This window comes from Polyodon spathula, chromosome 21 (assembly GCF_017654505.1).
Source record: "Polyodon spathula isolate WHYD16114869_AA chromosome 21, ASM1765450v1, whole genome shotgun sequence".
Taxonomy (NCBI): domain Eukaryota; kingdom Metazoa; phylum Chordata; class Actinopteri; order Acipenseriformes; family Polyodontidae; genus Polyodon; species Polyodon spathula.
The window spans coordinates 18,497,879-18,524,381 of record NC_054554.1 but is presented as its reverse complement, the minus strand read 5'-3'; the positions used below and the strand labels follow the sequence as shown (position 1 = coordinate 18,524,381).

General features: G+C 40.2%; 1 protein-coding gene across 5 annotated transcripts in view; it reads left to right on the top strand.

The window, feature by feature from the left end:
• The window catches only part of LOC121296563 (caskin-2-like), a 207,911-nt gene that overhangs the window by 112,108 nt on the left and 69,300 nt on the right, over positions 1–26,503 (top strand). For all 5 annotated transcript variants that reach the window (XM_041222265.1, XM_041222267.1, XM_041222266.1 and 2 more), the window contains exons 4-7: positions 9,875–9,972; positions 10,482–10,627; positions 17,820–17,915; positions 26,066–26,196. In XM_041222265.1, the coding sequence (XP_041078199.1) occupies positions 9,875–9,972; positions 10,482–10,627; positions 17,820–17,915; positions 26,066–26,196 (471 nt within the window). The remainder of the gene's footprint in view (positions 1–9,874; positions 9,973–10,481; positions 10,628–17,819; positions 17,916–26,065; positions 26,197–26,503) is intronic.

Sequence of the window (26,503 nt, the reverse complement as noted above, 5' to 3'; positions counted from 1 at the left end):
TACCGTGCTTTGCACCATACCTCACTGTACTTTGTCCCGTACACCGCTCCATTGCACCCTACCTCACATGGATTGTGTGTTAAACCGTACCATTTTCATCTGTACCGTACTGTTTTATCCGTACGTGTATACCGTACATTGCCCACTATACAGTACCGTATATACTGTGCACCGTACTAAGGGTACAAGTGCTCTGTGCACCGTACCATATCGTTTGCACCATACTGTGCATTGTGTACCGTACTGTGCATACTTGACCATTGCACCATACTGTGCTTTGTACACCGTACCATACCGTTTACACAGTACCATGTGTACCGTGCACCATACTTTGTGTGTCAATGGTATATTGTACTATAATGCCGTGGGAGGCTTAGGCACAGTACCATCCCTGATCTATCAGCTGATCTGGTTACAGTCATTGCCACTGTTGATGCATTGCCGGTTGCATAGCAACATTGCTGCGTGAGTTGTTTCCCTTGGGTGCTAGTAATATATGCTCTAATGTTATAGACATTACAGCTGACTGTTATTTGCGTTGCACACTACTGTGGTTATATAATGCCAGGGTTTCATTCTTGCAATGTATGGACAGGGATGGCATGTGCTCTTGCCGGCTGCAACTACTGAGTTTTGTGCGTCTTTCTCTAAGCGTACATTGGAGAAACGAGTGTCACTCAGCTCTGTAGAGTGCTCTTTGTCCGTTCCACCTGGACAAGGCTCCCATCCTTCCTTAACTTAAAAGAGAGGGTTATCCTCTTATGAGGGCTCTGTGCCTGGGGAGAGTAGGAAAACCTCACGTAGGAGACCGGCTTCACAGTCCTCCTCATCCTCTCTTTCTCCTTCTCCATCCCCTTCTCCAGCTTTCCCACCTAAGAAGAGGAGGAGAAAGGGCCGCCGGTCTTAGATCGGAGAGCTCTGAGCTGCTGGACCAGCTCTGGGAGGCAGTCTCCCAACAGAGGAAAATGTTGGCTGAACTACTGTACGACCGCACTGCTGCACCTGCTCCTTCTACACCATTAGAGCAACAGGGAGTAGTACACACAGAATGGCAGCAGGAGGATCTGCTGTCTATCGCTGCTTCTGAGGAGGTAGTTGATCAAGAGTTCAGAGCAACACCAGTAGCGCACATGTTATTGTCAGCAGAGCTTTTGCCACTGATTAAGAGGGCCTGTTCCATGGCCTGTTGATGACAAGCAGAAAAATTATATTTTTGAGGATGATCCCGCTCCTTCTCAGGTGTCTCCTCCGGTACACCAAGGTTTTCTATTTGAGGTGCTTTCATCATGGGGTCAAACGGGTACAGCACCTGCTTCTTCATGTTCCTTTGGCACCCTGTTAATGTTTCATTGGCTCCTGAGCTTGATGGTTAGCAGCTTCCCAGTCCCTTCCTTTGGGTGTTCTACGCAGGCACCCTCTCCAAGGCTGGTTCACCAGCAGCATTTTTCAGCTTGCATTGAACCTTGGCCATCTGCTGACACTGTCTCGGCACTGCCTGCAGGCGCTATCCTGGTGGACACAGCATCTGTGCTTAGGCATAGCACTGGGCAGTGTTACCAGAAGGGAGGTTATTGCCACAGATGCGTCTCGGCTGAGGCACCGTGTGGAACAGCAGGGGAGCGCAAGGAGTATGGAGACCCCTGTGGCAGGGTGTCCATGTAAATATTTTGGAGCTGCAGGTAGTGTTTCTAGCTTTGCAGAATTTTTTACACGAGGTTCAAGGGAGACATGTGCTTGTCCGGACAGACAACACTACTGTGGTAGCTTACATAAACCCCCAAGGCAGCTTCAGGTCCCCCAGTCTCCATCGGGTAGCCTGCAGGCTGTTGCTTTGGGCATACCATCACCTCCTTTCACTGTGGGCAGTACATCTTCCTGGGGTGATGAATTGGGCAGCTGACCTCCTTTCAAGGGGAGTCCCCAGTGCCTCAGAATGGAGACTTCACCCAGAAGTGGTGAGCCTCATTTGGCAATGGTTTGGGAGAGCACAGGTGGACCTGTTTGCCTCCCAATAATCAACCCATTGTCCCCTTTGGTTCTTAATAATGGGAGCCGGGGACCCGCTGGCAATAGATGCCTTGGCACACCAGTGACCGAGGCAGCTTCTGTATGCCTTTCCACCAATCGCTATGCTACCTCTGTGCTTGAAAAAGGTCAAGCAGGACCAGTCCAGGGTGCTATTAGTCTTTCCTTATTGGCCCAGGAGACTGTAGTTTCCAACCCTGATACAGCTCCTGAAAGGCCAGCCGTGGAGCTTACCGAAATGCTGCGACCTGCTCAGTCAGCCTCAGGGGACATTGTGGCATCCCAACCCATCGAGTCTGCAGCTCTGGATCTGGCCCCTGAACGGTGCCTTTTGAGCCGTCTGGGGCTTTCTAATAGGGTCATTGACACCTTAAAGAATGCCAGAGCGCAGTCCACACGTTTCCAGTATGGATACAAGTGGGGTGTTTTTCAAATGTGGTGCTTGCCCAAGGGGTTTGACCCTACAACCTGTCCCATGGCAATTATACTGCAATTTTATTTCGGCTTAAATAAAATTGATTTGGTCTCCTCAGGAGTTCATTTTAAGGCGGGGCATTTTTTGAAAGGAGCTCAACAGCTTGAACCACCTATGAAGGATATTGTCCCTCTCTGGAGGCTTAGTCTGATGCTTGAAGCACTTATGAAGGCTCCCTTTGAGCCCTTGCATTTAGCAGAGCTGAAATATTTATCTATGAATGCGGCTTTCTTGCTTGTGATCACATCTGCTAAGCCTTGTTTTGCAGAGGCCAGGGTGAATGTCACACTTTGCACTAATCCTACTTTTTTGCCGAAAACCATCTCGGCATTCTGTTATGGGGCTAAGTCCCATGGGAAAGCTCGGTCTAAACAGAGGCTATCAAGATGGATCACAGGTACGTTTAATACTACATATAAACAAGCCAACTTGCCCCCTCCAGGGAAGCTCACTGCCCATTCTATCAGGGGCATGGCAACGATTCATGATGTCTGCTCAGTTTCCTCTGACAAGAGGAACCAGACAGGGATGTCCCCTCAGTCCTCTCCTGTTTGCCATATTGTAGGAACCTGTAACACAGGGGTCTCAAACTCGCGGTCTGCGGGCCACATGCAGCCTGCACAGCGCTGCAATTTGGCCTGCTAAATAGTTACACAAAAGTAATTTAATCTGGCCCCCATGGAGTGCGTAAAACTCAAGTAAACAGTTGCAAAACGTGTGTAGGCGATGTTGTGCATTGTTTATGGTTAGTTCTGTTGTAATACGTTGCTACCACTTTAAGAACTGTCGCATTAGCTACCGTAAATTGACACAGTACTGGTTTACAGCAGAGATAAGAAACCATACAGACCGACATGTGTTCAGGAGGAGCAACTGAACTGGCAGTTTGGTGACAGTGAAAGTCTAACATTTTGTGCCATAACAATTGTTTTTCTCCGTTGAGTCAGCATCAGTACAAAAAATGAGTGGCACTGAGACTATATGAACTACTCATCGTAGCAGTCATTCGAAAATATATCGTACAGGGATCCCCAACAAACGTAAACGAGCAAAGAAATGTCTAAAAGAAAAATTGGCCACAAACACATGCAATTTCAAGAAAAGTGGACGGTTGTTTTTTTTTTTTTTTTTTTTTTTGTGGAGTACAAACAGTGCGACATGTTTGATTTGCAAGGAAAGAGTTGCCGTAAAAGAGTACAATATTAAACGGCACTATACAACAAAGCATGCAGAGCAGTATGATAAATATCGAGGAGGAGAGAGAGAAGAGCTTTGCAGTTAAAGAAAGAATTAGTGTTGCAGCAACAGCTTTTTCAGAAAGTGAAATAAAGAGTCAGAGGCAGCAGCTTTGGCAAGTTATGTGGTGAGTGAAGTGATTGCTGTCTGGGAAGCTGTTCACTGATGGTGAATTTATTAAAGACTGTATAATCAAAGTGTCTGAGGTCGTAGGTCCTGACAGGAGAAACGTTTTTTAGCAATATTAGCCTGTCTGCAAATACAGTAGCAGAGCGTGTTGTTGAGCTTTCTAAAGATCTTGAGGAGCAGCTCTGCGAGAAAGGCAAAGCATTCGGTGCATACTCTATCACGCTTGATGAGAGCACCAATTTGGTTGATAGTGCGCAGCTGGCAATATTTGTGAGAGATATTGATATTAACTTTAAAGTCATGAAAGAACTGCTAAGCTTGTCTACAGTGTGCGCTAGAGCAACAGCAACTGAGATCTTTCAAAACCTTAAAGATGCACTAGAACACGCTGGTCTGCAGTGGCACTCTTTAGCAGGTTTAACAACAGATGGAGCCTCAGCAATGATTGGGAAAAAGAACGGGTTGGTAGAGCTTGTGCAAAAAAAGATGGAAGAACAAAATGCAGAGCAACCAGTAGCATTACACTGCATCATTCACCAGCAGGCACTGTGCAGTAAATCTTTGAAGCTCGACAACGTTATGTACGTTGTTGTGAAATGTGTGAACTACATTCGCTCCAGGGGTTTGCAGCACAGACAATTTCATGCTTTCTTGGAGGAGATTGAATCCAAATAAGGTGACTTGCTGTACTTCACAGAGGTGTGTTGGCTAAGCAGGGGCACTGTTTTAAAGAGATTCTTTGAGTTAAAAACAGAGGTGAAAATGTTTGTGGAGGAGATTAATATTAATAATTAACATTTCAGTGTAATACTTCATGAGAGAAGTTTTTTTTTTTTTTTTTTTAACTAATACCATCTTTCATGATGTCATTGGCCCTACATTAGGATTCTCCTGTTCTTGGCATCCCATTGAGGACATTTTACTTCAATCGTACCACTTACAGGATCTCCCCTTTTCTGGCTTAAAAAGTATTTGTTTTTTTGATTCGTATGGGCACCATTATTGCCAATACTTTGCAAACTTGGAATAAGGTTTACATATTTTTTCGTATTCCTAATGTACTGCACACACTATCCCCTATCTGGCATAATGCCTTCTTATTAACTGGCTGTGAACAGGATGACTGTAGTGGTGACGTCAGACCTGGAACAATAACACACAGGACAGAGACGTGGAGTTTTGGTGAAGCAGAGCGCTTGCTTGCGCCCAGCATTTAGTAAATGAACAACCAGAAAATAAAGATGCTGAACAAAACAGAACACGGCACTTGAGCCAAAATAAACAAACAAACAAAATGTACTAACACTAAACAGACAGACAAACGAGTGGACAAACACTAAACAAGTACCGTGCTGGCACTTCCAGCACGCTGTAGCAGTTGTTATTATTCTAAATAAACTGTCCTCTCTCTCACCCGTTCTCCACTTCCCGAACACACAACCCCGAGTGAGTGCTTCGTGCATCTATATATACAATTGTGCTGGGATTCAATTACCAATTAATTATTCACTTGAATTCCAGCACGTGAACTAATCTGTGTACTCCTGTGCTCACATACCACTTAAATATGCACGTGGCATGAGTTGTACCATCCTTTTGTCTAAATACAAATTACAGTTTACAACTCGTGCTCATAACCCATATTTATATCCTGTGTATTTTATACATAAACACCAACATTAACACACTACCTACAACATAAAACACTAATAAACACAAAGGGGCGGGACACTCCGCCACACTGGCTCACACCCTTTTGTTTATTCTCCTTGGTTGACGCTCAACATACACACATCTTAATGATTCTGGCCTCCGTTCTTTTTAGGATTTGCAAGAACAAGATTTGTTGCCGGACTTTCCTTTCTTCCTATATCTCAGGCTATGCTCATCCCTTCATGCATATGGGGTTCTCTGTGGTGCCCCTTTACGTCCTCATCGGCTAGTATATTGAGTAAGCCTGCTGTCACCCCTGACTGGGATACAATCTGGGAGAATATTTTTATATTGTCTAAAAATCTGGCACATCAGCTTATTCATTATAAAATAGCTCACAGATTCTGTGATACTCCACTCCAGGATTCAGATGAAAGTGGTGCAGATTCTGCCTGCCAGGCTTGTGTCTTGGAAGTGACTGACACATACTTGCATATGTTCTGGGAGTGCCTGAAAATTATTAACTTTTGACAGTTTGTTGTGGCTACTATGGACTCTCTTGTGGGGAGGGTCATGCCCCTCTCTCCTGAGGTGCTTTTGCTGGCTGATGACTCTCAGTTAACATTGCCATTGCAATCTATGAGGCTTTTCCTAGCAGGGATGACGGCAGCCAAGAAAACCATCGTGAAGGGTTGGGTGAAGCCATCTATCTCCTTTTCTTCTATCTGGTTAGATTATTAGGAGGCTGTGTGGTCCAGTGGTTGAAGAAATAGGCTTATAACCAGGAGTTTCCCAGTTCAAATCCCAGCTTAGCCACTGAAACAGTGTGTGACCCAGAGCAGGTCACTTAACCTCCTTGTGCTCTGTCTTTCAGGTGAGACGTTGTTGTAAGTGACTCTGTAGCTGATGCATAGTATCTTGTAAAGTGCTTTGTGATGGTGGTCCACTATGAAAAGTGCTATACAAAATAAATATTATTATTATTTACATTACATCATTGTTTTTGGTCCACAGCTCAACTACACTTAGCCACTCCTAACAAGATGGCAGCATAGGATACTGCTGCTGTTAAAGTGGCACAGCTGTTTGAGTAAGATCAAGTGCTTACTATTATTATTATTACAGTAAACCCTCTTTATACTGCAAGGTAAGGTCCATGGGCAAAAACGGGCAATAAGTGAGGGTGGCATTAAAGTGAGGGTCAAAAAAAAAAAAAAAAAAAAAAAAAACACACACACACACAACCTTCTGTTTGCATTAAATTCAAACATTTTAATGTTTTAGTTATACAATTACAGTATCTGCAGGCCATTTTAATAAAATACAATCTTTTTTTAAACTACAGAACTAGTTCTTAACACAACAGTAGATATACTAGTGACGTCTTATCATCTTTTCCCATCTGTATGAAACATACATGGTACTTTTGAGGAAAAGTTTATACTATAATAAATAAATAAATAAATAAAAATAAAACACGCAATTAGTTTCAAATTACCCAAACAACAATTCCATAAAAACAAAAAAAGCATACTCTTTGTTTTTTTTTACTGTCATTTCAACTTTACTGTTTGTGGCACGACTGCTGAATACTAACCCCCATTGAACGATGCCTTCTATTTATTTCACAAAGCAAATTAAGCTCAACAGCATTCTTTTTTAAGCAGTTAAATGTGTAAACAGTTTTTTTTAAACAAAAAGTAAAAAAAAAGTAATCTATTCTGCTGTTTACAAAACTGATGCTTTAGTTTGTCAGTCTTCATTTGTGTAAAACTTGCACATAAACAAACAAACCTGTTTGTACTTTTTTTTTTTTTTTAACATTTACTGTGGTTTATAAAAGTCACTTATTTTAGACTGCGTCAAGCCTTTTTCAGGTTAAACCAAATCGTTCCATCAAGGTAAGCCGTTTGTTTTTATCCACTGCAATGTCTCCAATTCCCTTACGGAAATAACCTATAGAAAGTCCTACAGTAAATTGGTCAAGACCTATAGAATATCCTATAGGATTTCTTTAAAACCTTTTTAGTCCTATAGCGTGTCCTATAGTACCACTGTAGGGAGACCCTTTTTAAAACCTTTTTAGTCCCAGTGTCCTATAATACCACTATAGGATCCTATATGACATTACCATAAGGGTTGTCCTTCGATTACAGTATATGCATCACCTTAGGCAAGAAAACATTTGCGATGTCTTGCTGACTTGCTTTCTTATTTTCAGATGCATACATTTCTGATTTTTTTTCTTTTGCTCTGGTGTTAAATGTAGGGTCGACTCGCCATGTTGTACTTTCTGTTTTGCTTTGGAAGCGGTAGTGTTGATGACATTGGTATGAATGTTGATTTAACAACAAATTATGAAAGCGACTCAGAGGTTAACTGCATAACTTTGTTGTTTTAATTGACCTTGATTATTTTGCACTGTTTTTATATTGGTGACATTTGTTCAGAGAGAATAGCTGGCGGTATGCGAAGGTGGCGTTATAAAGGGAGGGAGGAGGGGAGGGGGGAGGGCATATAACGCGGGACAACTGTATTATCAAATTAAAATTATTATTGCATTTCCCCTTTGGACACATTTCATTTAATTAATTAAAGAACATTAGTTCCTTAATATTTAAGTAGTTTGTTGTATCTTGTTGTAATGTCCTTTTTTTTGTCTTGGATATTATGTTGTTTTCAGTTTTAATCTAACTTTTATTGTATTGTCTCACCCAGTTCTCTATTCCCAAAGAGTGGGGAAAATAAAAAATAAAAATAATTGTTCACAAAAAATAATAAGTGCAGTGTTTTTTTGATGTCGTGTAATTCCTGCCTGCTCACGTTACCACTCGCCCCCTTCACAAAGATATAGAAATGGAATGTTGGCCTCCGAATTGGCCTTCAACCTAGTGTGGCTGCTTCCATATTAGTTTTGATTTCTGAATGAAACACCGTGGTTCTCCAAGACCACACTGACTGTTGTGCTACCAGTGCTGGACATGACAATTCTGTGTGTTAATAAGAAATACCGCTGCCCTGCCCTGTGCTTCCTGGAGGGCATTGTCACCCTGCATAGTTCGTGTAACTGATGCAGCCTGATGAGTGCTTTCCATTGTGACTTGGCACCCTGAAACCTATATACACATGCCAGCTGGCTCCTTCACCAAGTGGAGTCATTTCCAGGTCTCCTGCATGTTAAACAGTGTCGCAGTAACTAATGTTTCTTGCACCTGGGGTGTGTATTACAGTAACTCTGCATCAGCTTCTGCTCTGCATCAGTATTCTACCATGAAAGAAAGATCGATTGACTGCTGTTAGCATTCTTTGTTACCGGTATAATACTGATTTATTGTATTATCTACCCAGGGGATGAAATTTGTTGTTAAGATTATTTAGCACTTGTTATTAACATTCTTCTGCTTTCTGTTGTGTGTGTTCCATAGCATTTGTAAATTCCACAGACAGTGACATCATCAATAGAATGTCCATCAGTATTCAGATATATAGCAAGTTGCTCTTTTTTGCAGATGATACTATATACAATTCCCTTGGTAATACAAGTAAACTGTTCATTAATGGTGATAGACGTTTTAGGACCATGCATTTACATTTTTAAGGATTAAGCCTTGAAACCTGTGTGCATGTTGTTTTGTAGTTTTGTTCATGAATTCCCAAGGAAACTGAAGGCACTAAAATGACACGGACGGTAAAATACAAAATGCATCACTATTTTCTCCTGTGCCCAGTATGTTATACATATACTTGGAGTGAACAAAACTGCTATCTGCAAATAGTAGAACAATGCTTACAAAGTTGTGCCTCTACAAAACTAAGAAAAATACAAATAAATTGTTATGTAGCACCTGGTGTACTATAGTTGAATTCATGTTTTCTTGTGTACTTCTCTGCCAGTTCATTGTAAAAGGACTTAACCCTGCTTTCCACACCTCTTTTTCTTTCCTACCTAGTTATCAATTGTTAACTCTCTTAAAAAGGCAATTTATGAATCATAAAAAATAAAACAGGCCCAGCACAGGGGAGCTGATGGCTGGCTGTAGGAGGATGTATGAAGTGTGTATGCAGGAGGCCGTCTCCACTGAAGATCTCACTGTTACTTCAGGATCCCTCCTTTTGCAATTTTATATTTTTCAAAAAAATACAAAAGTGGGGTCTAGATTGCTGTATACAAAACATAAAGTAACAGTGTTAAAAATCTAAACAAAAGAAAGCACAATAATAATAATAATAATAATAATAATAATAATAATAATAATAATAATAATAATGATAACTCTCTCGTTATCTTGTTCTCTCTCATTATCTCATTCTCTCTCTCTCTCTCTCTCTCTCTCTCTCTCCCCGGTCTCCCTGCAGGTTCTCAGCCCTGCACCACGCCGCCCTCACAGGCACCACTGACCTCATTGCCCTGTTGCTAGAGGCCCAGGCCATCGTCGATATCAAAGACAGCAATGGTGAGGAGCGAGACCAACCTCTTTATCAGGAAAGGCCCTGTATCCTATGAACAACTGTGTTCCTGAATTAACTGAGCCTTCAGAGGACACTAGTGTAGACCAGAGAACAAAACCAGCACACAGTTAGGCACAGTTTTGCACAACTGTCTCTGCATGTGAAAGGACCAAGTGAACAGGGCATCAGGTTAGGGTTGAGGCTTGTGAGGGGAAGCACTCATGGTGGCTGACTAGCCAATACCACCGTTCATGAGCCCTAAATTCACAGGCACTGAAAATAAGGACATGTGCGACAATGAGCGGTGATGGTATTTGGTGAACTGGCAGACAAATGGTTTTGGGAATGCCCTCATCAGTGTGAGAAGTTATCCGAATGTAGTCTTGTTTGGGGGGGTCACTCTAAGGAAGTATATGTTTTGAATAGTACAGGAGGGACGAGCGGTAATCCGGCAGTTGTGTCTGAGTGCCCTGTGGTGTGACTCACCCTGCTTGTTGTTTCTTATGGCCCTCAGGAATGAGGCCTCTGCACTACGCTGCCTGGCAGGGCAAAGCTAACTCCGTTCACCAGCTGCTCCGTGCTGGCGCGTCCGTCAACCTGGCCTCCCAGGATGGGCAGATCCCGCTGCATCTTGCTGCACAGTATGGACACTACGAAGTGGTACGTATACCAATCAATCTTTATTTTATATAGTGCCTTTCATAGTGGAACACCATCACAAAATGCTTTACAAGATCCAGTAACAACAAGAAAATCCATAATACTTAGAGAAATGCATAATACATGATATACAGTGGAAAGTACATAATACATGAAAGTACATAATACATGAAATAGTACACTAAATACAGTGGAAAGTACATAATACATGACATAGTACAATAAATACAGTGGAAAGTGCAGAATACATGAAATAGTACAATAAATACAGTGGAAAGTGCAGAATACATGAAATAGTACAATACATACAGTGGGAAGTGCAGAATACATAATAGTAACAATACATGAAAACCACATAGTGGGGTGCCTCTTCCACTCGGGTTTTAGCAGCTGGCTTCACAAACCCCGAGTTCAGCTGATCACGAATGTACAGGACAGTGCGTAGCCAAGGTTAGTGCTAACTGGGGTCTGTGAAACCAGCCATGAAATATTTATATTGAATTAGGAGTAAAAGTTTTCTGCTTTTTTAGCTGATTTCAGCTCTCAAGCTTTCGTCTGACCTAGAATTCAACAGTAGTACAATTTTACTTTGAGATGTCTCCAAATAGGAGATTCCATATAAAATCAAAGAGTTAACTGAAAAGAAACGTACAGTATTAATGTTGTACATATGTTTTGACTTTGTCTTTTGTATTATATGCATTTCCCTTTATGTTTTGATGCAAAAATCAATTGACAGGTTTCCTGTGTCAATATCAGGGGTCACTGTAAAATAGTATCACTTTCTATTTCACTACTATACTGCATATGATCTGATTTTTTACATTCTTCACTCTCCCTGTCATCCTCTCTCTTTGTGTGTTTACAGTTGAAACTGTCAGTGAGAGCACTTGATTAAGTGAATTTCTTAAGACCCTGAATTTTACATGGTTTGATTGTAATAATAGTGAAGAGGTTCTGAGATTACTTGTTTCTTTAAATACAGCTCAGGGGAGGTTTATACAAGAAAAAGAAGTTGTAAATATTAGCTCAAAATGAAATGTAATGACTAAAATATTAAAGTTTGGGAGATTTTGCTGGAACATGCGAGGACCCTATTGGAAATAAAGACATGGTGTGTTTCCACTGGCCTTTTTGACGAGCCATATCAGCAAAGGGCTGTAAACCTTTAATCTCCCAAAATATCTGAATCTGCCCCGAGGCCAAACCAATCTGTGGCAAAGGGGGCAGAGCAATCCAGGTTCAGTGATGGAGGCCCAGGACTGAATGGCAGGGTGTTGATGTTAGATTAAGGTGTGCTTGCACCAGCACGCCTTGCACCTGTCAGCAGTGTAACTGTCTCGAATTCACACATTTTAAAATAAAGGAAAATTCGGAAGGCAAGAGTGGGGTCAAGATAGGGTGTCTTTAACATAGCCATTCTTTACACACTGGGAGGTGAGAGAAATCCCCTAATGTGTACACAGAGATGGGATCCAGCAGTGCAGGCTTTGGCTCGAGTAAACAAAACATTATCAACTGCACATATCAGAGTGGGAGCCACCCGAATAGGGATTGTTTATGTGTTTGCTGGTTTGGTAGATTGCACACACTTTTGCATATTGGGCTCTCACAGTGAAGGGGACCTGGATGTGGAGTTGAGGGTGACCCGTCTAGAACAGTGGTTCTCAAACTCCGTGGCACTGCGACCCCCTTCTACCAATAAATATAACTTTGCGACCCCACTGCCCTGTATTACTGCAGAATCGTTAGTATTGATAAGTAAAACATGCATTACAAGGCAATATCAACAAAACTAAAATATAGCCATTGCTTATTTTTACAGTCAACAGTATAAAAAATATTAATAATACATTTTTTAAATATTACATTGCTTACCTAATGGGAGGGGTGAGATTGCATGGATGAACACATGTTAGAAACAGGGCTCTGTGTGGCTGAAGTAAAGGTGAAGGTCATCTTCACAGTGAGACGGGTCCTGTACTGAGTGCAGAAAAACCTAATTCACAAAGGTGGGTAGACAGGAAAGGCATGAGCGCTTTCAGAGCTGCAGATGATAGCTATGGATAGTCTTGTCGCACAGAAATCCAAAAGTTAGCAAGAGGTTGCTGAGATTCTGAGATTCACTGTCTTGTCACAAGAATGGTACATCAATGTTTCTTCTGCTGTAAGTGGCAAATTAGCACTAGCAGTCGCTTTTGTAATAAAAGGGTTTCTAATCCACACCTCTGCTTTCTGATCCTTTTCAGGGAAGTACTCTCGAAACTGTCGCTGAAGGCTTTCCAGGTGGCATGTGATAATGGATTGTAAGGCAGTCTTTGAAAATAAAATAAAATGCTGCCAGACTGCCACAATTTATGTGATCATACCACAAGGCCAGCTTCTTGATCCAGCTTTTGATTTTGTCAATGAGAGTAAGGACAGATGTATCTCGTCCTTGGAGTGACATGTTAACACTAAAACGGCCAGATTTTAGGACCGCCACGTGGGTCACTTTGACCCATACATTTTTAAACTGCTTACATCAGATGCAACTGAAAAGTTTTATTCATGAACATCATATCTAACATTTGCATTGCAGAAACACTGTATTTAAATGGAAAGTTAAACAAAAGGCTTTATTTTTAAAATGAGCGCATGTACAGCATGACTACAAGCAGTAAAAAAATATAATAAAATACAAATTTCAAAAGAAACAGGTATGTATGGGCAATATATGCCCGTGTACAGGTGTATATGTACACACAAAACTATAAAACCCACTACTTCCGGTATGATGGCTGCATTGTACTCTATAGAGGAGCGTACGCGTCTGCCAGCTGACTGTGCCTGCATCCAGGAGCTGTGTTGTAAACATAGACACAGTTCCACTGAACACTATTGTGTAAACTGGTACATGCAAACCTGTAAAACTGAAATGTTTTTTGTTTTCTAAAAGTAATATAAAAAAATGTATATAATACGTTTTATATTAGGCACATAAGTTGTTATCCTACCTGTCATTTCAGTTTGCTGTATGCATCTGAATGCAAGTGACCGTATTCCAATCAAAATGACTACTTTCAGTATTATATATTTCCTTCTGATATATTCCCAGTTGCATTTGTGGAACAAAATGAAGGACTGTTGTCTCCCAGGTACATTGAAAAATTAGCAACAAGACTTTCACTGAGTTTGCATCTTGACAAATCCACAATCATAGCAATCTTTGTCTCGTAGTCAGTCTACAAAGAAAGAAAGGCTTGAAATAAAAAAACATGCTAGGAGGAGGGGACATGTCTTGTTTGCTGCATTTACAAAAATAGAATATCTCACATTATATTAAAAAAAGACATGTATTTTAATGCATGGGTCATATTGACCCACATGGCGGTTCTAGGTAGAACTGTTTGTAACTTTATCATTTTTGTGATTCTGGCTATCAAACGCTGTCAGGATATTTAATTCATATATTTTGGAAAAATCAAAAACGGACATACACATATGATTTACAATGGAAGAGTAATTAACATTTTAAATGCAAAATGGGTCAAACTAACCCTTATAATGGTTCTAGTGTTAAAGATATTCAGGCGATCGAAAATATCTGCCAGGTAAGCTAGCAAAGCAACCCTTTTAGCATTACAAGCTTTTCGGCCAGCAGAGAAATGTTGCTGGAAAGAAATATTCTCACTTCCTCTCTGAGCTCAAACAAATAATTAAGCACCTTGCCCTGCGACAGCCAGCAAACTTCTGTGCAGTAAAGAAGCTGACAGTGCCTATGCAAAACTCCAAACAGGCAGGCATTTGCTAGATGAGACTTGATAAAGTTGACAATGCGAACAGCCTCACTGAGAACTTGTTTCAGAACGGGTGGCTTTTTTTTTTTTTTTAGCAACAAGGGCTTGTCTTTGTGTCGTGCAGTGAGTCCAAATGGCTTGTGGTGCAAGAGCCTGCACTCTGTGACTAAGCAGCTGTTTTTTCCTGTCATGGCCAGAGCACTGTCACTTCAAATGCCTACATAGCGCTGCCATTCCAAGCAAGCATTAGAGACAAAATCATCCAAAAGAGCAAAGAGTTCCCTTCTTCTTCAAATCTAATGTAGGTCAGCATCTGAGCAGCACCAGACACATCAGTCGTTTCATCCACTTGTACAGCAAAAAAAAAATACTTTGCTTTACCTTGACTATCACTTGCTTATACAGGTCAATAACCATACTGTGAATATGCCAGGCACCACTGCCATTAGACAGGGGAAGCAAATCAAGCTGGCTGGCAGCACTTTGAATAATTGAAACCACCTGCTTGGCGCATGGTAGAAAAAAAAATTCTCCATTATTATGAGGTTTTTCCCTTGAAGAGAACTGTGCTTTGTTTGCAAGTGCCATAACATTTTCGATGGTTTTAAACTCTCTTAGTCAGCACTACACCACACACCACGTACTGTGGCCATGACTCTTCAGAACCAAACCAAGTAAAACTGTATTCCAAATATTTTTATCATACTTTCAGGTTCTTGTTTTTTTGCTGCTGATCGGATCCTTGTTGTCAGCACTTCTTTTGCTTGCAGTGCTGCTCGACTCCCCTTCATTACTCCCTTTTATAATACTCTTCTTCAGAAAACGCACCATTTTGATATACCGTAGTGAAATATTATTGCTGGCAAAGAAGGAAAACGGACAGATACTGGGTAGGGAGGGATAGAAAATAAAAGGAGGTATGCACCAAAACACACACTGAAATAAAATGGAGGTATGCACCAAAACACACACTGAAATAAAATGGAGGTATGCACCAAAACACACAATAAAATAAAAAGGTAAACAAAACAAGTTTCGTACACTACACTTTCTTTATCATTTTCCAATCAGACAGAAGCTCCTGCCAATCTTCAAACTAGCTCGTGGAGCACAGATTTCACCCAATATTTATACCTGTGTGCACCTTTCCCACGCTGGCAAGGGATCAATCCCAGTGCAGAACATGCATCCATTATAACTATAGGGAAAACAGATTTGCAGGGCTGTCAGTCCGTGTCCTGTCATGCATCCAGCAACGTACTGCTAGCTCTTGTATTAACACAATGTTGCCATTAGTCACTGAGCTTGCAAACAGCTCATGCAGCATTATCCTGTAGCAGCAAATGTTACAATACAGTAAAACATTCTAAACTCCCTTCACAGCAAATATAGTCCAATTAACACTACAAATGTGTATTCTGCTGATGCAAGGCTGGTACAGAAGTGCTGATTGGCTGACATGTAACAGTGGAAAAAAGCCTTAGCTGGTTGCTAGATAACCAGTTCAGAATGTTCAGACAAAGGCAGGAAGAGAAAACAAGGACTCATTTGGAGTAAAAAGTGCCAGTAATAATAATAAATGAACATACCTGTTTCTTAAACTAAAAAGTTTTTTTTTTTTTCTTTTAAATTGAACAAGTATTTGCGACCCCATTGAAAGGCACTGGTGACTCACAGTTTGAGAACCACTGGTCTAGAACATTTAAAAAGAATAATAAAATCTGAAAAGAGCCTAAAGGAGAAGATGTGTTGAGAGTCCCGCTTGTATCAGTGGAAACGTGGCAAAAGAAATTGAGAATTGTTCCATATTTTTGGTTAAATTGTCTTTGAACCCTGTTAAAATACTGCAGCAATGGTCATGTATTCTTGAGGTTAGATGTGGGTGACAGAGTACAGCGGCAATGTTTTTTTTTTTTTTTCAGTTTAATTCAATTACATTTAATCAGGATAAGAACCCGTTTTGTTTTTCAAGGCTGTCCTGCTGGGTGGCAACTAGCAAAATTACAAACAGTGATAGAATAATTCAGTCTCTTTTCTTACTCAAGACTCCACTGAGCTGACTAGGAGAATGTCTGCATGCTAACTGCGCTCTCTCTCACTCTCTGCCTCTCTGTGACAGGGTACCCCCACCTGTGTATATTTTGTGTATTATGTTTTATGTGGCATGTTAATGTTGTCTATTGTATTATTGTAGTAGCGCACAGAATGTGGGTTATGTAGCACAGGAGATGTAAAATGTATATTTGTATTTAGGCACAGGGAAATGCACAATCACTCCAAGTGCAGATTAAAGTGGGCATTAGCATGGATGCACGGGGAGCGCAACTAGTTCACGTGCAGCTGTGCCGAGATTCAAATTGAATGATTGATTGACAATCGAGTCTCAGTACAGCTGCATAAAAGATTCAGTGTTTCTCTCACTTGGGGTTGGGTGTTCAGTGAGCGGAGAATGGGAGAAAGAAGGAGAATTAAAATAGAAATAACAATTGCTATTTCGTGTTGGAAGCACCAGCGCGGTACTCGTTTGTCGGTCTCACTGTCTTTGTTAGTGTCTGTCTGTTTTGGCCACTGGTTTATTTTGTGTGTTTTGTTTAAACTTTTTATTTTTGTTGTTTAATGAAGAACTGAGCACCGTTGTGTCTCAGTCTTGCCCTGCATCTGCCTGTCTGTGTGTTTCTGTCTGATGTCATCCACCAGCCAATTTGCCACACCCTCTCAAGCCTAACCCCATGCTCAAATTGCATCTGTCAAGAGAAATTAGTTGTGGAATCCTTTCGCACATGCCGTGCATTTGAAAAAGTTACTTAACAAGCAGACAGAAGATATGCTTGGAGTGGACCCATATTCGGGTAGGGCCACCATGGACCATGTGTAGGATGGTATAGATACAGATATAGATTCTTAGAAGTATCAAAATATGATGCATTTGCATTGGTGCAAGTTATTGAAATGTTCGTCTGATTTCAATCCCATGTACATTTAGTACATTTTATAAAACAGGTTTATTTTTAATGGCAGTTGACACTTTACTGTATGTCAGTCTTGATAGAGTAATCATTCATCAGTTGTTAGTTTAAACTCATTATAGGTGAGCTTACAAAGCAAATCGTGAAGGTAAAAATGTTTCCGTTTTAACTGGACTTAGTCAGGTTTTTCCTGCAGTGGTTAACTCGCTCTTCTGTGTTTCCTGCAGTCGTTACCTCGTTCCTTCTGTTTTTCCTTCAGTGGTTACCTTGTTCCTTCTGTGTTTCCTGCAGTGGTTACATCATTCCTTCTGTTTTTCCTTCAGTGGTTACCTTGTTCCTTCTGTGTTTCCTGCAGTTGGTACCTCGTTCCTTCTGTTTTTCCTTCAGTGGTTACCTTGCTCCTTCTGTGTTTCCTGCAGTGGTTACATCATTCCTTCTGTTTTTCAGTCGGAGATGCTGCTGCAGCACCAGTCCAACCCCTGCATCGTAAATAAGGCGAGGAAGACTCCGCTCGACTTGGCCTGCGAGTTTGGGAGGCTGAAGGTAAGTAGAACTGCCATGCTGTCAAACCTCTGGGGATGTGAGCAGTTCATAATGGTAGCCCATCTGGAGATGTGTATATCGGCTGTATGGGCATATGTACAACACAGAGTTTTCATGTATCCAGGGATGTCATTTTTAATAAGGGACTGAGGGTCTCAATGATACATCATTAAACCTGTTAATTGTGCATCAAGCTTCAGGTGCTTTGTCATTTAATGTGATGATTATCAATGTAACCTGTTGGATGAGCTTCATTAATCTGTGCCTGACAGGAGGAGGAGACCAATGCTGAGTGCAGGAACATTGGATGTCAATAAGGAATCTGAAGGGATTACAGGACTAGATCACTGCAGGTCTTTCTGATTCACTTTTATCAAGTTAGCCCCCTGCTGTAGGTCGTGAATGTAGAATTGTGAATGAGGAGTTTGTAACAGAGTATTGACATCCAACATCCGTGCATCTAGAATATTGTGTTCAGTTCTGGTCACCTCGCTACAAAAAGGATATTGCTGCTGTAGAAAGAATGCAAAGAAGAGCGACCAGAATTATTCCGGGTTGTAATAATCCAGCATCTCTGCACTTAAGCATTTGTATGTCAGCTGACAACAGCTGATATAATTCAAGCATTTTCTTCTGAAATGTCAAAAGGTGTACAGCCTCGACCTGAAAAAACAGGGGACACAAATGGAGATTAGACAAAGGGGCATTCAGAACAGAAAATAGGAGGCACTTTTTTACACAGAGAATTGTGAGGGTCTGGAACCAACTCTCCAGTAATGTTGTTGAAGCTGACACCCTGGGATCCTTCAAGAAGCTGCTTGATGAGATTCTGGGATCAATAAGCTATGTCAACCCAAAGGACTTTTTCAACCTGAAAAAAAGAAATAAGGACTCAGGGGGTCACAAATGGAGATTAGACAAAGTGGCATTCAGAATAGAAAAAAGTATTGTACCTGCTCTTGGCCTCCATGTTGTGTTGTGTAAACATTTTCCTTATGTTCACTATTATAGCTACGGGAGCACTTTTAAAATGGATAAATACACTTGCCTTACCTATATATATAATACAACAAAGAATTTACCTTTCTTTGACTATAACTGAAAAATATTCCGCTTAAAAGCCTTTGTATATACTAGTTCTTTTTCATTTTTTTTTTTTTTTTTATTATGGTTAATTTGCTGTGTTTATTTAGGCACTCTATGATTTGACTGGGGAAGGTTCATTCATCACTTAGATAGTGTTGTCAGCTGACAACAGCTGATATCCTCTCAAGCCTTTCTTCTTAAAGGTGTACAGCCTTTATATATGAACCCCCAATATCTCTCACAAGCACCGGGGTACATATTTTTTACAATATCACAACAAAAGGAATACGCATTTTTTTGGTGCATATGTATAGCTGTAATGTACTATATATCACCTTACAGTACAATAATATGACAAAAAATTGACTGAATGATAATACCTGATAATACCTGGTGGATTGTGCCGATCACTGGCTTATTTTGACACCCTGCATTCATTGTCACTATTTTTGCTTTGAAAATAATCAGCTATTTTTTAGCAGTCATTTTTAACGTTTTAGCCCCTCGAAGAGCTTAACACAGAAAACCTGCCCCTTCAACTCTCTGATTGGTTAAATGTTGTGTCAAGACGTAACACAGCTGTCATGTGGTTCCAAGTTTTTTTTTTTTTCACCCAGCAAAGCACAACTGATCTAGTCTGCTAGAAGCACAATCAATCCTGATTGTTAAAGGCACAGTAGCATCTGCAAGACGGGCAGATCGGGTTTTTTCAGCTGGGTGGCGTTAGCCACTTTGCTGAGCGGCCCGCCCAGCTGAAAAGGCCTGGGGAAAAACCTGATATACTGTATTATTATTTGTTGTTATTCTAGTTTGGCAGGGATAGAGTTAATACTATCCCTGCCAAATACATGTCTAGACTATGGCAGGGACTTAATTGATTCATTAACAATCAACTAAGTCCAGCCACAGGTATCTAAAAAGAGTATTTTTTCAACTTGTGAGAGAAATTTTCAGGCAAGGGGCACCTCACCTCAACTCCACCTCACCTCCTCTTCACCCCCTCCACCTAATCTCCCCCTCACCTCTACCACCTCACCTCCACCTCCACCTCACATATTTAAAGAGACAGTGCACAATTTGTAAATAAACACCTTCAAGAGTGCTTAACTTGCCTACTTTTTGCCTCTGCCTGCTATTTTACAGCCATTAAAGGCTGCACCATAACACTGCCCGTTCACAGTCCCCTACTTTTAAAGAAAGTACCAATGGACTTAATAAAGGTATATTATAATTGACTAGCTGGCTTTTGTAACTTGTATATTCTGATGAGACCAAAATAGAGCTTTTTGGCCTCAATGCTAAGCACTATGTTTGGCGCAAGCCTAACACCGCACATCATCCTGAGAACACCATCCCTACCGTGAAGCAAGGTGGTGGCAGCATTATGCTATGTGGATGCTTCTCTGTGTCAGGGCCTGGAAAGCTTGTGAAGATAGAGGACAAAATGGATGCAGCAAAGTACAGAGAAATCCTGGAGGAAAACCTGCTTAAATCTGCAAGAGACCTGACTTGGGAGAAGATTCATCTTCCAGCAGTACAATGACCCCAAACATACAGCCAAAGCCACACTGGAGTGGCTTATAAACAAAAATGTCAATGTCCTGGAGTGGCCCAGTCAAAGCCCGGACCTCAATCCAATTGAGAATATGTGGAAAGAGTTGAAAATTGCTGTTCACCAAAGGTTCCCATCCAACTTGATGGAGCTTGAGCAATTTTGCAAAGAAGAATGGGCAAAAATTGTAGTGTCCAGATGTGCAAAGCTGGTAGAGACTTATCCAATTAGACTCATGGCTGTAATTGCTGCCAAAGGTGCCTCTACCAAATGTTGACTCAAGGGGGTGAATACTTATGCAATCAATTATTTTCTGTTTTCTATTTGTAATTAATTTAGAACAATTTGTAGATTTTATTTTTTACTTTTACATTATGGACTTTTTTCCGTGTTGATCAGTGGCAAAAACTCCTAATTAAATCCATTTTGATTCCGTATTGTAACACAATAAAATGTGAAAATGTCCAAGGAGGGTGAATACTTTTGAGAGCCACTGTAATTACTTAAATCTTACACTTTTGTGCTCTTCCATGTCTGGTTTTCAAAGAAACATGTGTCACAGCAAGCATGTATTTTTTATTTTAAAACCTCTGGTACTCCACTTGGCTAACGAAGCTCCTGTGTGATATCAGTGCTTAAAATGTTTTCAATAAAAATTGGCAGTGATGGGCTGGATCAAACCATTCTGAAAGTTGCTACAAATGTACCACGTTGCTGAAACTGAAAAAAAACAAAACACTAAAAGTATACAAAATCTGTTACCATGCACAATGCTTATTGAAAAAAAAGTACATATGCAATGTATAGACACTGGCACTGGACTGCGTTTGCTAAGTCACTTCCAACTTTAGTGTAAGCAAATGCGTTCCATTTTACAGTTACTGATTTGAATACTGTACTATATTTGGGGTCTAGCCTGGCTGATTCCTTGGACACTGAGTTGCTGCTCTTCATCTCCACCTATTGGTGTCAGCCTGCCAGTTCGCCCATCAAGCATCAACACAAGCTGAGATGACCAAACTTATTTCACATGTGACCTGCACAACCTGATTCAAAACCGGGATTCCAGAGGTGGAAGGCCCATTTTTAGGGCCTTCATTCACTAATTGTGTCCATCTGTCTGTCACTGTCTTCATGGTGAACACAATGTCTAATTTCTTGTTACTAGTTACTCAGATAATTGTGTTATTCTTCTATTTAGCCTAGAACACATACAGTTAGGGGAGACATGATTTGAAGTCTTCAAAATCTTAAAAGGAGTTGACATAGTTACCCCAAACCAGTACTTTAAGCGCAGTACAGAAACTAAGACCAGAGGACACTGTTGGAAATTAAGTGGAAATAGACAGGATAGAGGGAAGTAGACACTTTTTTCACACAGAAAGTGGTTGTTGAAGTAGAATCACTTGGATCCTTTAAGACCTGACTTGACAAAGTTCTGAGATCATCTACTAAGAGCTGAGTGAGCTTAGATGGTAAATTTTCTTGTGTTCTTAATTTGGCACTAATATTGACTTTTAATCATACACCCTTATACTCCTGTAGATTATTTGGATTTAATTTGGCTAGAATCCACTGAATTCATGTTTTTTTATTTTTTTTTTTAATGCAAATGCGATTATGCAGACCCTATGAATGTGTCTGCATTAGTTTCTTTTTTCTCTTTGTAAAGAATTTGACAAACAGCTGACAAACTTTAATAAATGTATTGCCTTCTGAATAAGATTGGATAAAATAAAAATAAAAAATTAAATATTTGTCGTGTTTTAAGTTGTAAGGACGATACACACATCTCTCAATCTGAACGCTGCACAGCTTTAAAGAATTCAAACTAATGAAAACCAAGGACAGTGACTGCTTAACCATCTGGAATGCGTTTAAATGAAGAATCTATTATCCATACATAAATACATAGGGAAGTGCAGTAATGTGATTATTTGCATAGAAGGGGGAGCATGTTGCTGGTTGTCCATGTGTTAACAGCACACATCTGTACTGATTTATTTGAGAGTTTCATGTTCAATTAGTTTTTACCAGGGTGATTACTCAGCAAGACTTGAAGTCTGATTTACAGTGAGGGCCTGTGTCAAACAACAGCAAGTTAAATAAGACATAAAACAAATACCAATAGAGGTTGTTAGCTTGAGTAATTTAAAGTAGTAAATCGTGTGGTGAATTTATTTAAAGTGGTTCAGGTAAGATATATACGATAAATGTTTTCACAGAGTCGGTTGTTATATTGATAATGCCATTTTAACCACCTGCTGAATTTACTACATTAGAAAATCTGAATATGCATGATACATTGTCATAACGAACAGTGGGATTAGCCTCCCAGTGTTTCAAACTGCAGGAAGCAACAATTTCCATTTGGCAGATGGCAGACAGTGAGGGTAGCAGAATGTAACAGAGGAAATAGCATTTGTTTGTATTGGTGCACATCGATTAAGAAGGAATATCTTCTGGAATGTGAGGGTGGTATATCGAGGGAGGGAAAAAGTCTTGATCCTAATTCTTACGCCTATTCAGTGAAAATCCTTTAAAATATGGTATGACCACTTTTTGATTTAGCACAACTACAAGTCATTTCTCATCTCCATTGGGAGCAGTGTTGCAGGGGGACAGGTTAATGGTCGTAGTGGGATATTGGTGCCGGGAGGAATGAGCTCATGCCACCTAGTCTCTCCCTGCTGGTGACGGCTGGAGCCGGGGTAGAGCACGTCTCAGCAGCTGTGTCCAGTCTGGGGTTTACCCTCTTCCATCAGCACAGCTCTCTCACATAGCCAGGACTGCGCTCCAGCCCACCACCATATCATTGGCCTCAGATGTGCCAAACACGCTCTGCAACATCAGATGGGATTTTCATCCCATCAGCACTGCCAACCAGGTGTTAGGCGATGACTCCCCTGGAGGAAAGCACTGCATATTGTATAAGTGATGATTAAAAATCATAATCTGACCTTTGCAAACATAATTTTAAAGAACCATTTGTTACCAGACTAGAAGTTTCTTTAGTTTTACTCAAACATGTTGGATGTGTGCATTTTAACAGTTAAACACAGCTGCTCTCCTGGGTTCTTTTTATACTCCTTGTTGTTATTCCTTGGGTTAATGTAAACATTTTAATAATACAGTACAGATGCATTAAATAATTGAAAATAACACAGTTATTCATAGTTAGAGTTCAGAGTTACAGTGGTACTACTTGAACTCCCTCCGTTCCTGGTGTGTTCGTAACTCTGGAGTTCTACAGTAGCAAGAAACATCATAGTTATACATAGGGACAGTTCATTTACAATTTCTTGCAAGTTTTATACAGTTAAAAACATTTTATTCTGCTGCAGAAAGAAGACTTTTGTGTTTGCACTTGCTTCTAAATATAGACAAGGGTCTTGATATTTGAATATCACTGAGGAAATAAAGGAAAAAAAAAGTTTACACTTATGTAGCTTGCTTTTTTAAGTCATATAGTCACAGCAGCATACGTTAGATTATAAAATAGTGCAATTTGTTGAGCAGTATAACTTAGTCTATTGTCACTGTCCATGCTCAGTCCCTTTTGAAGGACTTCACTCTACAGCTATGGCCAGTTTTGCATCACCGCAAGCCATAATCATAGTAAAGTCTTTCATGTCATATTTAGAAATGTTTCACATTTTTCATTTTTGTCAATTTTTTGTTAAGTACTGTCAAGGAAATTCATGGTTAAATTCATTTTAATATAAGCATTTCCCAGATATTTAATTCAGACTATTGTCTGTGTGACATCCTGTGGTGATCGGGTTTTTAACACCGATTCCAGAACATTCTTAACCAGATCTATTTCAGAGCTTGTTGATTAGATCAAGGCACAGGCCAAACAGTGTTAACTGTTTGAAGCTCGCCTTCCAAAATGCTATCTGATTGTCTTTCTCCTAAGGTGTCATAAAACTTACCAAGCCAAGCTACAGTGACTATGTAGTTGTACCATTATTGTGTTAAAGGTTAGTTAAAATGCTTTAAGAATCATTTTTAATTACATAACTTGTGGACACAAGTTTAATAGTTATTTTAAGTTTCCCAATAAATCTGAAGGGTTGATTCTGTTTTTAATGAATGTTATAATACTAATAACTATTTTTGAATATTATTCTTTGATTGGATTATGATATGTTTTATATGGTTGTAATTTTGTATAGAGAATGAAACTGAAATTCATATGCTTCTCAAATGAATGTAACTAAAGTTATGTTGAATAGGAGGTTTAAATGATAAATGTAAAATCCTTTGATAACAAAATAGGTGGATACATTCCATTTCTAACACACCCTTTTTGTGTGACATGCAACTGTCTATCAAATACTGAGAACCAATGGAAGGACCGACAAGGACTTGTTTACAGTACAAGGGAACGCCTATACATCATGCTATTTAAACTCAAAACAAGGATTTTCAATCTCAACTCATCAAACTCCGAAGTTATTCAACGAAGACACAATGATGTAATCTTCAAAGCTGTCCCGGAGAAGATGGGCTCCCTCCGGAATGACAAAAGCTTTTGCCTACAGCCTTTATGGAGATGCTGCACTTTACTGCTGCAAAGCTAACTTCTACAGAGGGGACAGCTGTGTTAAGAAGACTTTGTTTTAAACATCGCACCAACAGAATAAGTATCAAACTTATATTGTGTGTTTACAAGTAAGTGAACTGAAGCCATGATATTGCTATCGTCACAATACGTAATGTGCATCTATTCAGCTAGATGCTAAACATTGTACATGCATATTTAGCCACTTGGAAGCAAGCACATGTATATGTAATGTGTGACTGAACCGAACAATGTGTGACTTAAGACTGCTTCACTAAGACCACTATGACCAGAGAACGCATCAAGGATTCATTGTGAACATTTAACAATGCATTACTTTTCCTAACCTTTATTCTTCTTCCTTTGAGAATATGAATAAATGCAATAATAATTTGGATTGTTAGGTTTCTTTTTGTCTTATAACAAATATACATTTATAATTGATTTGAAATACTTAAACATACATAATATTAATTGTTAATGTCTTTTCATCATGAATCTAGGGATAATTAAGCCAGAATCACTAGTTCTTATTGAAGTATTGTGTTTAGTATGGTTAATAGTTACATTATGAGCTATAGTGGGTATTTTCTTTAATAGTAATTGGCGAGGACACAGTTGTGACAAAAATCCTAGATATACAATGTAAATATGTACAACAGTACCAGTATATGGAAAACTATAAAGCTGTATGTAATTCAGTATGTAACCTAACATTATTAAGCAGGCTTCATTTGACTTTTTGAAGCAAAATGACTTAATTTTGTAGGGTGATGCAGAATCTGTGGTCAAAGCTGTATGTTGATAAACTGCGTTGTTGCTAAGGTCCTCTCAGTCCCTTTCGAAGTGCTGCTAAAGGGTTTCACTCTTTGCTGATAGACTCTGCGTTGTTGATTAGGTCCTCAGTGTGCCCTGCTCTCACAGCCCCCTCTCTCCTCTCCCCAGGTGGCTCAGCTGTTGTTGAGCAGTAACATGTGTGTGGCCCTGCTGGAGGGAGAGAGTAAGGACAGCTCGGACTCCAGCTGCAACACTCCCCTGCACCTCGCCTCCAGGAATGGACACAAGGACATCATCCGGTGAGAAAAACACTACCTGCTGCTTAAATTCCTTATTCTTCTCTCTAGCTCACTCTTGCTTCACTATCAGGGGAGGGAGATTCTATCAGTCTGCTGTTGGACTGCAGTAGGTCTGTCTGTTTTAACAGCTTGTTCTGGAGGGAGATGTTCTTCAATGAGTACCACTGCAAATCTGTCTGTTCTCAGGGACTGTTCCTCGTGAAACTGCAGGAGTTTTGCAGTCTTGGATACGGAAGCCTCTGCCAACAAAGCGCCTTCAATTATTAGTCTTTATTCTAAATTGGGGCAAATAAAGACATTTGAATTA